At 46.6% G+C, this 15006-nt stretch overlaps 1 protein-coding gene across 1 annotated transcript; it reads right to left on the reverse strand.

Annotated features, from left to right (window-relative positions):
• Window positions 1-8975: 8975 nt before the first annotated feature.
• Window positions 8976-13794, reverse strand: LOC135574620 (uncharacterized). Its single transcript, XM_065026059.1, has 2 exons — window positions 13594-13794; window positions 8976-11261 (listed from the first exon to the last, which is right to left on the reverse strand). The coding sequence occupies exon 2, from the start codon at window positions 11043-11045 to the stop codon at window positions 9912-9914; it is 1134 nt and encodes a 377-aa protein (XP_064882131.1). The 5' UTR covers window positions 11046-11261; window positions 13594-13794; the 3' UTR covers window positions 8976-9911.
• Window positions 13795-15006: the final 1212 nt, after the last annotated feature.

Consider the following 15006-nt stretch of genomic DNA (forward strand, 5'->3'; position numbering starts at 1 on the left):
CTCAGAGGGGTGGGACCAGACCAGACACTTCTGCTCAGCCCTCCCCTCCAGCAGCCACACCCTCCGATGTTTGGCAGCCTGCAGTGGTGTGGTGGTGAAACGGTCTAGCTTGAATCACAAAGACAATCTGTCAGTGCCTTGGCTGATGTGATTCAGCTGCAGCTGGTGCAGACTCAGACACTCAGACCCATTCAGTCAGAGCCCTGTGAACTGAACAGTGTTATCAGTTAGCTGTATAGCTCCCCCTGCTGTTAGTGTCTCTGTGAGAGGGAGACATGGATCTGGGATGTGCATTGTGTATCAGTACAGCCTGATGTAGAAGCATCGTGATGTAGGAGGAGATGGATAGTGGATCCAGCAGTGACTGGGTGGTCCACTTGATTCATCCTGCCCATATCCTCTCTCCACTACAGCACATCCCCCTTGTCCCCCTCACACAGAGACAAACTGTAGACCCCCCCCCCCCTCCACACACACTGTTCCCCTGAAGCTCTTCTCTGCCCCTCTGCTCTATGATTAGCAGCCCATGACACCTGTGGGGTTTGGTGTATGTGTGTGAGCAGGGAGTTAGGGAGATGGGGGTGGAGGAGGTTACACTAGAGAGTTTGTAGTAGGGGCTGGGGAGCACTCCTGGCCTCCTGTGGAGGACCCTTCATCTTACTGTCTTCCTCAATGCCTCCCTCAGTGCTCCGAGGTGTATTTCCTGTTAATTGGCTTCCGACTTGTGTCTTGTGGCATTCTCCCCCCCACCCCCATGCCTCCAGGGCTTGGCCCTCTCGTTGCTGTGCAATATGCTTCCTTTCTTTAACTTGACACATTCCTGTGTGTAAGGCAGGCAGGCAGCAGAGTGATCTGCAAAGAGACAAAGACTTGCAAAGAGAAAGAGAAAGCGAGAGAGAGAGACAGAGAGAGAAGGAGAGTGAGAGAGAGAGAGAGAGAAAGAAAGAAAGAAGGCAAGAAAGAAAGAAAGAAAGAAAGAAAGAAAGAAGGAAAGAAAGGAAAGAAAGAAATAAAGAAAGAAAGAAGGAAAGAAAGAAAGAAAGAAAGAAGGAAAGAAAGAAAGAAAGAAAGAAGGAAAGAAAGAAAGAAAGAAGGAAGGAAAGAAAGAAAGAAAGAAAAAAAAAGCAGCACTTGCCATTACATTTTTGCTACACACAAAATATGTTGTTTTATCATTACGACTGCTCAGACATGCATTAAAGAGCAACAATCTGAAAAGTGTCCCTCCCCTCTTTTTTCTTTCCTTCTCTCCCTCTCCTCGTCTCCCTCTCCTCCTCTCTCAGTTTTGATTTATCCCCTGTTCTGTTTTCCCTGGCCCAAATGGCCCGGGAGTTTGCACTAGGCCAACTCAACCAGAACCGATGTCATTCAAATCCAGTTAAATAAATGGTCCTATAAATTCACTCCAATAATAAGCCTGGGTGCTGGAGGAATGTGTGGCGGGGAGGGACGCAGGGATTGAGGAAGAGAGGGACTGAAAGAGGGGAGAGCGAGTGTCAGACCCAGACAGCTAGGGCCTGTGCTGCAGTGTGAGGAAAGGCAGGCTGCTGCTGTTTGCTTGTTAAAGAGGGGACATCTCTCTCTCTCTCTCTCTCTCTCTCTCTCTCTCTCTCTCTCTCTCTCTCACTGGGAGCTGGGGTGGGAGACTCCAGGCGAATGGCACCTCAGGGACACTTTAACTCAGCCCACCCAGAGACAGTCTGAGGCTAGGGCCAGCAATCAGGGCCCAGCCAGCCAGGGCTACTAATCTTCAGGACCCTGTGAGAACCACAGTGTCTTAATGAGGTGTCTGTCTGGAACGCTGTTCTATGTAGGTAAAATGGATCAGGGAAATAGTGTTGGTCAGTGGGATTAATAGTATATCGTTAATGTGTTTTCATAAGCAGATGATTATTCTCTTACCTCTTCTAATTTCTGTATGATATATTATATCCTTCCATAGCGTCAGTCCTCCTCAGTGTCCTCGATTTCCCTATGTAGGCTAATAATCATAACCACAACTGTAGAGGTTACAACCAACTTTCTCTGGAAGTAACATGCCGTTGTCGATAGTTGACATACATCACAACCTGCATCAAATGACCTTTAACTCCATAAACTAACCAATGAACCCTAAACTGTTCTACATTCCACATCCAAAGGTGGATCTAAGCAGCAGACTCCTTAGTGGAGCAGGGTTTTTGGGGGGCTCGTTGGATCATTTGGTTGGTCTGTGTGTTTACCCTGAAGCTGATTTATCGGTGCTTCCGCAGTAGCCGGGTTGGCTTGCAGCGCATGAGAAAGCAAGCGCCCACCAGGCCCCCACACCATCTCGGCCAGGCAGTTAGACTCTGTGGGAAACAGGAAAGGCCAATATTAGTCCTGTTACCATACAGGGATGCGCTAACACAACTCCGCGACAGAGTGACGGATCGCCTCAAGGGCGTCATGTTGTATAAGTGTCTCATTCACACCACAATTCAATAGCGAACATGAGAGAGGAGGTCCGCTAGAGCACATTAAAGCATCAAAGCCCCCACAATGCCTTCTGGGAAACAATGACAGGTAGGGGTCACAGCCCCGCTATTGCGCGCACTGTAAACGTTGCACTCTCCACGGGCTCCACACTGCCTAAATGACATTACCTGGCACTATAAAACAAACACGCCCTGCCACACTTTGAACTGAGGGGCTTTGTTTGGACTGGCAACCCCAGGGGGCCACGAGGCAGGAGTGGGTGGGAGAGGGTGTCCATGCAGGCCAGGAGGGACTCAGCCCCCCAACCCCTCCTCCACTGAGTGACTGAGCTACTGTGTGATGCCAGTGATCCGCAACCCGCTTACTGCCTTGAATCGCTCCCACCCCCCTCGCCGCCCCTCTCCTCGGGAGAAAGAAAAATCACCCAGAGCACCTTGAAATGGGTCTGGGACAGGGTGATCTGGGGTTGTTGCTGGTTAACTCCCTGCAGCCTATCTAGCCTGGTTAGAGGACGCATTTGTCATGCAGCAGAGAGTGAGGGCGTGGAACAGGTCAGACCCAGCTCAGCCTGACCCATATATAACCACTCAGTGGACTAGAAAGTCTCTGTCTGTATATCTATTACATGTATCTAACATTGGAAAATAAACTGTGTGGAGGGCAAACGCTGACACAGTGGAAAAATGGGCTGACGATATGAAAGGCTGGGATAATTAATGGTTGCCACGGACAATGAAATAAAAAAGGAGAAAATAGAGTGTATACTGTGTGTGTGGTGTATACTATATGTGTGTTTGTGTGTAGTGTGTGTGTGTTTGTGTTTGTGTGGTCTGTGTGAAGTGTGTGTGTGGTGTGTACTGTATGTGTGTTTGTGTGGTGTGTGTGTCTGTGTGTGTGTGTGTGTGGTGTGTACTGTATGTGTGTTTGTGTGGTGTGTGTGTGTCTGTGTGTAGTGTGTGTGTGTTTGTGTGGTGTGTGCGTCTGTGTGTAGTGTGTGTGTGGTGTGTACTGTATGTGTGTTTGTGTGGTGTGTGTGTGTCTGTGTGTAGTGTGTGTGAGTGTGGTGTGTACTGTATGTGTGTTTGTGTGGTGTGTGTGTCTGTGTGTAGTGTGTGTGTGGTGTGTACTGTATGTGTGTCTGTGTGTAGTGTGAGTGTGTTTGTGTGGTCTGTGTGAAGTGTGTGTGTGGTGTGTACTGTATGTGTGTTTGTGTGGTGTGTGTGTGTGTCTGTGTGTGTGTGTGTGGTGTGTACTGTATGTGTGTTTGTGTGGTGTGTGTGTGTCTGTGTGTAGTGTGTGTGTGTTTGTGTGGTGTGTGCGTCTGTGTGTAGTGTGTGTGTGGTGTGTACTGTATGTGTGTTTGTGTGGTGTGTGTGTCTGTGTGTAGTGTGTGTGAGTGTGGTGTGTACTGTATGTGTGTTTGTGTGGTGTGTGTGTCTTTGTGTAGTGTGTGTGTGTGGTGTCTACTGTATGTGTGTTTGTGTGGTGTGTGTGTCTGTGTGTAGTGTGTGTGTGGTGTGTACTGTATGTGTGTTTGTGTGGTGTGTGTGTCTGTGTGTAGTGTGTGTGTGGTGTGTACTGTATGTGTGTTTGTGTGGTGTGTGTGTCTGTGTGTAGTGTGTGTGTGGTGTGTACTGTATGTGTGTGTGTGTGGTGTGTGTGTCTGTGTGTAGTGTGTGTGTGGTGTGTACTGTATGTGTGTGTGTGGTGTGTGTGTCTGTGTGTAGTGTGTGTGTGCAGTGGTGTAGTGGTGCCTGAAGAAGTGGGTATACTCAGATTTTGGCAACATGTTCCAAACAAGAAAAAAATGACCTTTTTTTCTTCAGGTTTTCGCTCTGTCACTGTTTTAAAAATGTTTTTACAGAAAATTGGATGTAGTAAGTCCACAACAGTGCTTAAAACACATAAGAGATCACTTTTGATGTCTGGGATTTTGTTGTTGAAATTTTGATTTTTAAGTGTTGTTACCCTTCAATTGAAGTGTGCAGGCATCTAGCACTGCTGTTCGGTTTGCCGTGTTTCTGTAGCCCATGAAGTTGAGTTTGCTAAACAAATGGCCACTGGATTGATGCAATAATCATGATATCATTCTACCAGGTTGGCATTGACTACTTTGTAGCTAGTTAACATTTAACTGAGAAGGTTTTAGGGAAAGCCTTTCCATCTACCAGAAGATGGTTAGGCCTGTCATTAGCATCACTATATTTTTTCCTGTTCCTTAATGGTTTTAAACCTGGACGTTTTACTTAAGAAGTAAGGTACAAGAGGCGGTGCTGTATCAATACACAGTATCACATACACATGGTTAGCAGATGTTAATGCGAGTGTAGCGAAATGCTTGTGCTTCTATTTCTGACAGTGCAGGAATCTCTCAAATAAATTATACATCTAATTTATTTATTGTCCTATCATGGGGAACTACATTTAAAAAATAAATTATACATCTAATTTATTTATTCATGGTACTGTATTGATGGAACGGTCCACAATCCTATACCCTAAACACCAACCTGAATGACCCAGATACTAAGGAGAAGCCCCTAACTGTTTTATGGGCCTGCTGTAAGCGGTCCGTATGCAGCCAAAATGTGGTCAGAGAACTAGAGCAGCACCGCCCCCTCAAGATTCTGAGCCTGCCTGGCAGGGTTGGTCCTGCAAAGCCAAAGCCCCCTAAAGGGAGAGCATAATATACAAGGCTAATGAGAACCTCGATGACCTTGTACCTAGCCGGTGGGGATTCTGGTGGGGTTATCTGCAGTAACCCATGGGGAGGGGGTCACACTCGGACATTCAGAGAGGGGCCATGGTGGCACAAGGTCTGACTGCAAGGAGATGCTTGGGAATATGGTCACTACGGGGGACCGTGTTGTGGGTGTTTCAGGCGAAGGGGTTATGTCTGACTTCCATCATCTAGGACGTGACAATGGATAAACAGGATTTTCTAAATATATACACTACCGTTCAAAAGTTTGGGGTCACTTAGAAATGTCCTTGTTTTTGAAAGAAAAACATTTTTTTGTCCATTAAAAGAACATCATATTGATCAGAGATACAGTGTAGACGTTGTTAATGTTTTTGTTTTGTTTTATTTTGTTCTACTGTATTATTGACTGTATGTTTTGTTTATTCCATGTGTGACTCTGTGTTGTTGTATGTGTCAATTTGCTACGCGTAATCTTGGCCAGGTCGTAGTTGCAAATGAGAACTTGTTCTCAACTAGCCTACCTGGTTAAATAAAGGTGAAATAAATCAAATTTAAAAAATAAAATAAATAAAATGTTGTAAATGACTATTGTAGCTGGAAACGGCATCATTTTTATGGAATATCTACAGTTGAAGTCAGAAGTTTACATACACCTTAGCCAAATACATTTAAACTCAGTTTTTCACAATTCCTGACATTTAATCCAAGTAAATATTCCCTTTCTTAGTTCAGTTAGGATCACCACCTTATTTTAAGAATGTGAAATGTCAGAGTAATAGTAGAGAGAATTATTTATTTCAGCTTTTATTTCTTTCATCACATTCCCAGTGGGTCAGAAGTTTACATACACTCAATTAGTATTTGGTAGCATCGCCTTTAAATTGTTTAACTTGGGTCAATTGTTTCAGGTAGCCTCCCACAAGCTTCCCACAATAAGTTGGGTGAATTTTGGCCCATTCCTCCTGACAGAGCTGGTGTAACTGAGTCAGGTTTGTAGGCCTCCTTGCTTGCACACTCTTTTTCAGTTCTGCCCACAAATTTCTATAGGATTGAGGTCGGGGCTTTGTGATGGCCACTCCAATACCTTGACTTTCTTGTCATTAAGTCATTTTGCCACAACTTTGGAAGTATGCTTGGGGTCATTGTCCATTTGGAAGACCCATTTTGCGACCAAGGTTTAACTTCCTGACTGATGTATTGAGATGTTGCTTCAATATATCCACATAATTTTCCTTCCTCATGATGCCATCTATTTTGTGAAGTGCACCAGTCCCTCCTGCAGCAAAGCACCCCCACAACATGATGCTGCCACCCTCGTGCCTCACGGTTGGGATGGTGTTCTTTTGCTTGCAAGTCTCCAATTTTCCACCAAACATAACAATGTTCATTATGACCAAACAGTTATATTTTTGTTTCCTCAGACCAGAGGACATTTCTCCAAAAAGTACAATCTTTGTCCCCACGTGCAGTTGCAAACCGTAGTCTGGCTTTTTTATGGAGGTTTTGGAGCAGTGGCTTCTTCCTTGCTGAGCGGCCTTTCAGGTTATGTCAATATAGGACTCGTTTTACTGTTGATATAGATACTTTTGTACCTGTTTCCTCCAGCATCTTCACAACGTCCTTTGCTGTTGTTCTGGGATTGATTTGCACTTTTCACACCAAAGTACGTTAATCTCTAGGAGATAGAACGCGTCTCCTTCCTGAGTGGTATGACGGCTGCGTGGTCCCATGGTGTTTATACTTGCATACTAATGTTTGTACAGATGAACGTGGTACGTTTGGAAATTGCTCCCAAGGATGAACCAGACTTGTGGAGGTCTACAATTTTTTTTCTGAGGTCTTGGCTGATTTCTTTTGATTTTCCCATGATGTCAAGCAAAGAGGCACTGAGTTTGAAGGTAGGCCTTGAAATACATCCACAGGTACACCTCCAATTGACTTAAATTATGTCAATTAGCCTATCAGAAGCTTCTGAAGCCATGATATCATTTTCTGGAATTTTCCCAGCTGTTTAAAGGCACAGTCAACTTGGTGTATGTAACTTCTGACCCACTGGAATTGTGATACAGATACAGATAAGTGAAATAATCTGTCTGTAATTAATTGTTGGAAAAATGACTTGTGTCATGCACAAAGTAGATGTCCTAACCGACTTGCCAAAACTATAGTTTGTTAACAAGCAATTTGTGGAGTGGTTGAAAAACGAGTTTTAATGACTCCAACCTAAGTGTATGTAAACTTCCGACTTCAACTATAGGTATTATTTTTTGTCCAGACGGGATATGGCAGTGTGCAGTGTGATGGCGATTGCGTCATCTGTGGACCTGTCAGTGCAATATGCAAACTGAAGTGGGTCTAGGGTGGCCGGTAAGGTGGCGGTGATATGATCCTTGACTAGCCTCTCAAAGCACTTCATGATGACAGAAGTAAGATCTACGGGGCGGTAGTCATTTAGTTCCGTTATGTTTGCCTTCTTGGGTACAGGAACAATGGTGGCCATCTTTAAGCATGTGGGGACAGCAGACTGGGATAGGGAGCGATTGAATATGTCCGTAAACACACCAGTCAGCTGGTCTGCGTGTACTCTGAGGACACGGCTACGGATGCCATCCGGGCCAGCAGAATTGCGAGGTTTAACAAGTTGAAATGTTTTACTCACATCAGCCAAGGAGAAGGAGAAGGAGAGGGGGGGGGGGCAGTCTTTGTTAGCGAGGATATGTGGGAGTGTGAGTGCATGTATGTGTGTCTGCTGCTCTGCATATTTGTCTGCATATGCAGTATGTATCAATGTGTGCATATGTGTGTCTGCGTCTGCCCGAGTGTGTGTATGGCGAGTGTAAGTGTACATACGTGTCTGGCTAACATTTATGGCTGCTCCATGTGTATCTATCATTCCCTCTATGTTTACCAGCCACTTCAGTGTCTGTACACCCAGTGTAAACAACGTTTATCACTACATGCAAATTAGTGTCTTTTACCTCCAGCCCCAACAAAGAGGACCGTTGAAGGCAGCTTGGGCATTTACAACCATGTTGAATTTTAGACTCCAGATTATAGGCTTATTTCAGACATTGTGTTGTGCTTTTCTGACACTCACACTCTGCTGATGCTCCCTGTTAGACATATCTTGGGCATCCTGGACCCATCATTAAGGTTTTGACCAATATGCAGTCAAATAAAGGGCTGCAGCAGGAGCTAAAGAGATTTATCGCTCTCTCTCTCTTACTACCCCCCTTCTCTTCCCTCCCTTTCTCTCTCTCTTTCTCTCTCTTTCTCTCCCACCCTTCTCTTCCCTCCCTTTCTCTCTCTCTCTCTCTCTCTCTCTCTCTCTCTCTTTCTCTCCCTCCCTTCTCTTCTCTCCCTTTTTTTTTCTCTCTCTCTCTCTCTCTCTTTTTCTCTCCCACCCTTCTCTTCCCTCCCTTTTTCTCGCTCTCTCCCTTACTACCCCCCCCCCTCTCTCTCTGGAAGGTGGGAGGTGATGTGTGTCTGTGTATGCTGCTGATAGTAGTAATTTCGTGAGAGGCTGAGAGGCACCTCTGGGTACAGTACATCCACCACGGCCCGCCGCTTCATTTGTGGCTGTGAAATATGACAAGAGGCTCCCAGCAGGAGAGCAGAGATTTATGTGGTACTTATAAGCACTATCTCTCCAGGAGATCACACCCACAGACAGACCCAGCACAGCAAGTGAGCGAGAGGCCAAGTCCTCTATAGCAGAGATTTTTGAACTTTTCTTGCCCAGGACCCCCGTCCAGGCAAACTGCCGACCCAGGGATCCCCATCATATGTTAGCAAAAAAATATATAATCTTGTCTTACGATCAGGTGAATGAAAATGGCATGTAGAAGTAATAAACATTTTAAAATGAATATATTTGGTAGAGAGTTATATTATATGTATTTTGCCATGGCTAATGTTCCTCTGCTCAAACATTATATCAAAATCAAGTTCTCTGAATGCCCATTATTTAACATTCTTTGATCATCCCTGACTGTCTAGCTTTTATTTGATTTTGAGTTCTCAAAGATGGTATTATTAAAAATATTGTTCAATATTTTTTCTGCATGCTTTCTGGTTTTGGTCATTCTAGTTCACACTGAAACCTAAGATGTTTTGATACAGGAAAAACCCTGTAATTAGCTCCAATGACTGTAATTTCCTCCATATTAAAGGGATAGTTTGAGATTTTGGCAATGAAGCCATTTATCTACCTCCCCAGAGTTGGATGAACAGGAATAGCTACCATGCTAACATTTCCTGTAGACTTCCAGTCTTTGCGCTAGTGTTAGTTAGCATTGGCTTGTGAAACTGCCTCTAACGTCCTTTATACTTGTAAGGGTTTTCTGGTGAAAGAGAAGCGGACCAAAAAGCAGCATGGTGGTTATTCATATTCTTTAATTTATAAAGAAACTACACATGAGATAACTAACAAAAACAACAAAGGTGAGAAAACCTAAAACAGTCCTATCTGGTGCAAACACAGAGCCAGGAACAATCACCCACAAACACACAGTGAAACCCAGGCTACCTAAGTATGATTCTCAATCAGAGACAACTAATGACACCTGCCTCTGATTGAGAACCATACTAGGCCGAAAACAAAGAAATACCCAAAACCTAGAAAAACAAACAGACTGCCCACCCAACTCACGCCCTGACCATACTAACTCAATACAAAACACAGGAAATAACAGTCAGAACGTGACAGTACCCCCCCCAAAGGTGCGGACTCCGGCCGCAAAACCTTGACCTATAGGGGAGGGTCTGGGTGGGCGTCTGTCCGCGGTGGCGGCTCTGGCGCGGGACGCGGACCCCACTTCACCATAGTCTTAGTCCGCCTTATTGTCCGCCTCCGTGGCTTTCTAACCATGGCCACCCCTCTCAATGACCCCACTGGACAGAGGGGCAGCTCGGGACAGAGAGGCAGAAGCTCTGGACAGAGGGGCAGAAGCTCTGGACAGAGGGGCAGGGGCTCTGGACAGAGGGGCAGGGGCTCTGGACAGAGGGGCAGGGGCTCTGGCGCCTCTGGGCTGAGGGGCTCTGGCGCCTCTGGGCTGAGGGGCTCTGGCGCCTCAGACTCCGGCAGCGGCGCCGGACAGGCGGGAGACTGCGGCAGCGGCGCCGGACAGGCGGGAGACTGCGGCAGCGGCGCCGGACAGGCGGGAGACTGCGGCAGCGGCGCCGGACAGACGGGACCACCTGCAGGGAGGAGACAGAGAGACAGCCTGGTGCGTGGGGCTGCCACAGGAACCACCAGGCTGGGGAGACCTTCAGGAGGCTTGGTGTTAGGAGGAGCCTGAAGAACCGGGCTGTGGGGGAGCACTGGAGCCCTGGTGTGCAACCTTGGCACCACTTCCCCAGGCTGGACAACTACTCTAGCCCGGACCCTCCAGAGTGCAGGCACAGGTTGAACCGGGCTGTGGGTAAGCACGGGAGATCTAGTGCTTACTACACGCACCTCTCCCTTAGGCTCCACTCCCACATTTGCCCGGCACGAGCGGAGCGCAGGCAGAGGACGCACTGCACCCTCCCAGCGCCCCGGAGACACAGCACGCAGAGCCGGCGCAGGATAACCTGGACCAAAACTGAGTACCGGCGACCAGACCCGCTGAGCAGGCACCATACGCCCTGGCTCAATGCCCACACTCGCATGGCACTTTCGGGGGGCTGCCCTATAGCGCACCGGGCTATGGGCACGCACTGGCGACACCGTGCGCTTAACCGCATAACACGGTGCCTGACCAGTAATGCGCTGCTTATCATAAACACGAGGAGTGAGCTCAGGTCTGCTACCTGGCTTAGTACCACACCTCGTGTGCCCCCCCCCAATTTTTTTGGGGGGGCTGCCTCTCGTACCTGTCGCACTGCCGTGCTGGCTCCTCATATTGCCGCCGCTCAGCTTTCGCTGCCTCCAGCTCTGCTTTGGGGCGGCGATTTTCCCCAGCCTGTGCCCAGGGTCCCTCTCTGTTCAGTATCTCCTCCCATGTCCAGGAGTCCTGTGATGCTGGCCGCTGTTGTTGCTGCTGCTGCTGCTGTCGTCGCTGCTGTTTACCACGCCGCTTGGTCCGAGTTGGTTGGTGGGTGATTCTGTAAGGGTTTTCTGGTGAAAGAGAAGCGGACCAAAAAGCAGCATGGTGGTTATTCATGTTCTTTAATTTATAAAGAAACTACACATGAGATAACTAACAAAAACAACAAACGTGAGAAAACCTGAAACAGTCCTATCTGGTGCAAACACAGAGCCAGGAATAATCACCCACAAACACACAGTGAAACCCAGGCTACCTAAGTATGATTCTCAATCAGAGACAACTAATGACACCTGCCTCTGATTGAGAACCATACTAGGCCGAAAACAAAGAAATACCCAAAACCTAGAAAAACAAACATAGACTGCCCACCCAACTCACGCCCTGACCATACTAACTCAATACAAAACACAGGAAATAACAGTCAGAACGTGACAATACTGGACGCAGAGACTTAAAAATGGTTTCCACGATGGTATTCTGTTTCAGCTAGCGATATTCCCCAAATATTTTTTGGCACATAAAAAAGTCCCACAAAATATATACAAAATATTCTGACCCCCTGCAGTACCTCCGTGGAGGCCTATGGGGACGCAGACACCAGGTTGAAAACCCCTGCTCTATAGAAGCCAAGCTAGCTACGCTAATTCCTCTCTCTGGTTCCGTCACGCTCCCGCTCTCTCAATGGGATCTCACATGAGATGCGCAGAACAGCTGGCAAGCATATTCACGGTAATTTTCAACCTCTCCTTGTCCCAGTCTCAAGGTAAACACATTCAATCCTGTTCTCAAAACTCTAAGGCTACCTGCCACAATGACTACCGACGTGTAGCACTCACATCTGTAATCATGAAGTGCTTTGAAAGGCTGGTTATGGCACACATCAACTCCATCATCTCGGACACCCTAGACCCAGTCCAATTTGCATACCGCCACAACAGATCCATAGACAATGCAATATCAAATGCACTCTACACCGTTCTCACCCAACTAGATGAGAGGAATATCTATGTGAGAATGCTGTTCATCGACTACAGCTCAGCATTCAACACCATAGACCCTCCCTGGGACTTAACACCTCCCTCTGCAACTCAATCCTGGACTTCCTGACAGGCCGACCCCAAGTGGTGAGGGTAGGCAACATTACCTCCGCCACACTGATTCTCAATTTGGGGGCACTACAGGGGTGTGTGCTTAGTCCCTTCCATATTCCCTGTTCACCCATGACTGCATGGCCATGCACCACTGCAACAGTAGGGCGGGTCGAGAGCTTCAAGTTCCTCGGTGTCCAAATCATTAAGGACTTAAAATGGTCCACACACACACAAACAGTCGTGAAGACTTTTCAACCTCCCCCTCAGGAGGTTGAAAAGATTTGGCATTTGCCCTCAAATCCTTATTGAGAGCATCTTGACTGGCTGCACCACTGCATGGTATGGCAACTGAACCGTCCTCGATTGCATGGCGCTACAGAGGGTGGTGTGGACAACCCAGTACATTACTGGGGCCGAGCTCCCTGCCATCCAGAACCTCTATATCAGGAAGGCAGAGCCAGAAAATTGTTAAAGACTCCAGCCACCCAGGCCATAGACTGTTCTCTTTGCTACCGCATGGCAAGCATTTCCGGAGCATCACGTCTGACTCCAACAGGCTCCTGAACAGTTTCTGTCCCCAAACTATACTGCAAGACTGCTGAATGGCAAACAAAATAGCTACATGGACTATCTGCATCGACCCTTCTATTTTATTTGAGATTTTTGCACTGTCTCTATGCACACTCACATACTCACTCTATGCACATTCTACACACTCACTTACACACATACTCACACACTTAATTTGCTCACACACACACATAACATGCACGCACATTCATACTGACTCTACACACACACACTCACATACAATAATCATACACGCTGCTGCTAATCATAACCCTACCACTCCAGTATCCCTGCACATTGTAAATATGGTGTTGGCACTGACCCTGGAAATGACCCTATATATAGCGTACTTACTTTCTCGTGTTCTTCTTATATCTATTTGTTGTGTGTTTTTGTTGTACTTTTTACATTTATTTTTCATCGTACTACATTGTTGGGAAAGAGCACACAAGAAAGGCATTTCACTCTATTAGTGCACGTAACAATAAAACGTTGAAACTTGAGCACTAAAACTAAGTGGTGCTGTATTGAAGCATTCAGCGTGCCTCTTTCCCTCTTCCCCCACCCCCTAGTGTGGGGTTAAGACATGTTCCCTGCACTGTTTTAAGTACAGGAGGCTTTGGGTTTGACAAGAGCTACCTTCTATTAAGACATGTCCGTGACAAGGCAACAATACTGTCAGATCTGTGCTAATAAACGTCAGCGCTTTCACACAAAAGAGGTAAGACACTGACCTTACCTTCTCTGGGAGGGCTGGTGGTGTATATTGCAGGGTAGTGTGTGGTGTGTGTTCACCTGTGACAGTGCCAGTCGTTAAGGAGTGAGGAGAGATGAGCTCATGAGGGCTGGGCCAGGGAGGGACTGAGGAGCATGTTTAATACAGAGACTGAGACTGTGTCTCCAATCCTGCCCTAATTCTGCCCTTTGACTGGAAAAGTCAAGAACGCTGCATGATGGGAGAGAGTGAGAAAAAAAGATAGTGAGAGGAGAGAGAGAAAGAAAGTTGAAAGAAGGGAAGAGAGACAATAAAATGGGGAGAAAGAGGCCCTTTGAACAAGTATTCAATGAAAGACTCAAGACCTCTCCGCCTCGAAACGACAAGGGGGAATTAGGGAACATACAAACTGCAGGTGCCCCCCCCCCCCCCCCCACACACACACACTTACATCCAAGTATTCATACACAGAGACACACTCACATGTAGATTCATCTTCTTGGCGGCATGGGCAGCTGCAGCCGTTTCCCAGAAGCACATGTGATGTGAGGTGGGTTTAGCCATATCTCCATGGGTTTAGCAGTCTTTATGAGGGCAGATCCTCTGTGTGTGTTTCGCTTCCCGGGCACAGCTGACATGGCAATAAACACACCCTACCGCCACCATGTAGACACTGCCACATAGTAAGGGGATTATGGGAGTGAAAGTCTCATAGACACACAGTTACGTCAGACGTACATAAGCACACACACATAGACGGGAACACACACAGATACACACACTTAAAATGACCACTACAAACTCTCACTCTCTCTCTCTCTCCCGCTCTGTCTCTCTCTCTCTCCCCTGTAGCTGATTAATAGTTTTGTAGTGTTTTGTCAGTAGAGAATTCCACAGGAAACCATTGTAATTAAGAAAACTAGACGTTGGATTCATCTATTTACTTTCCCCAAAATGATCATTAGCGAGGTTCTGGTTATTTCATTTGTCTCTGACTGAGAGTTTGGCATGGGACACATATGCAGGCCCTGGGCCTATCCCACGATCCCTTAGCCTGCGTCTCAAACAGCACCGTTTTCCATATATAGTGCACTTGTTTTGACCAGAACCCTATGGGCCCTGTCGAAAGTAGTGCACCACATAGGGAACAGGGTGCCATTTGGGATTCATCCTAAGTGTGATGACTTCATTAGGACTTGATTTGTCTCTCTATAAACACGCTGGTCTCTGTGAGATATGAACTCATAATGACATAACCTGGCCTCATTTATCTCACATACTACAAGTGTTCTGAAGCTAACAAACCGAAACCCTCTGTGAGAAAAATAAACTTGCAGCAATGAAGGTCTTAGTGATTGGAGTATAGCCTGCTGAAATGTAAAGCTACTAACCAGAACTAATATGATTTTTTTTTTTACACTTAGCTAGAAGTAAGGG

Source organism: Oncorhynchus nerka, linkage group LG13 (assembly GCF_034236695.1).
Source record: "Oncorhynchus nerka isolate Pitt River linkage group LG13, Oner_Uvic_2.0, whole genome shotgun sequence".
In the NCBI taxonomy this organism is placed as follows: Eukaryota; Metazoa; Chordata; class Actinopteri; order Salmoniformes; family Salmonidae; genus Oncorhynchus; species Oncorhynchus nerka.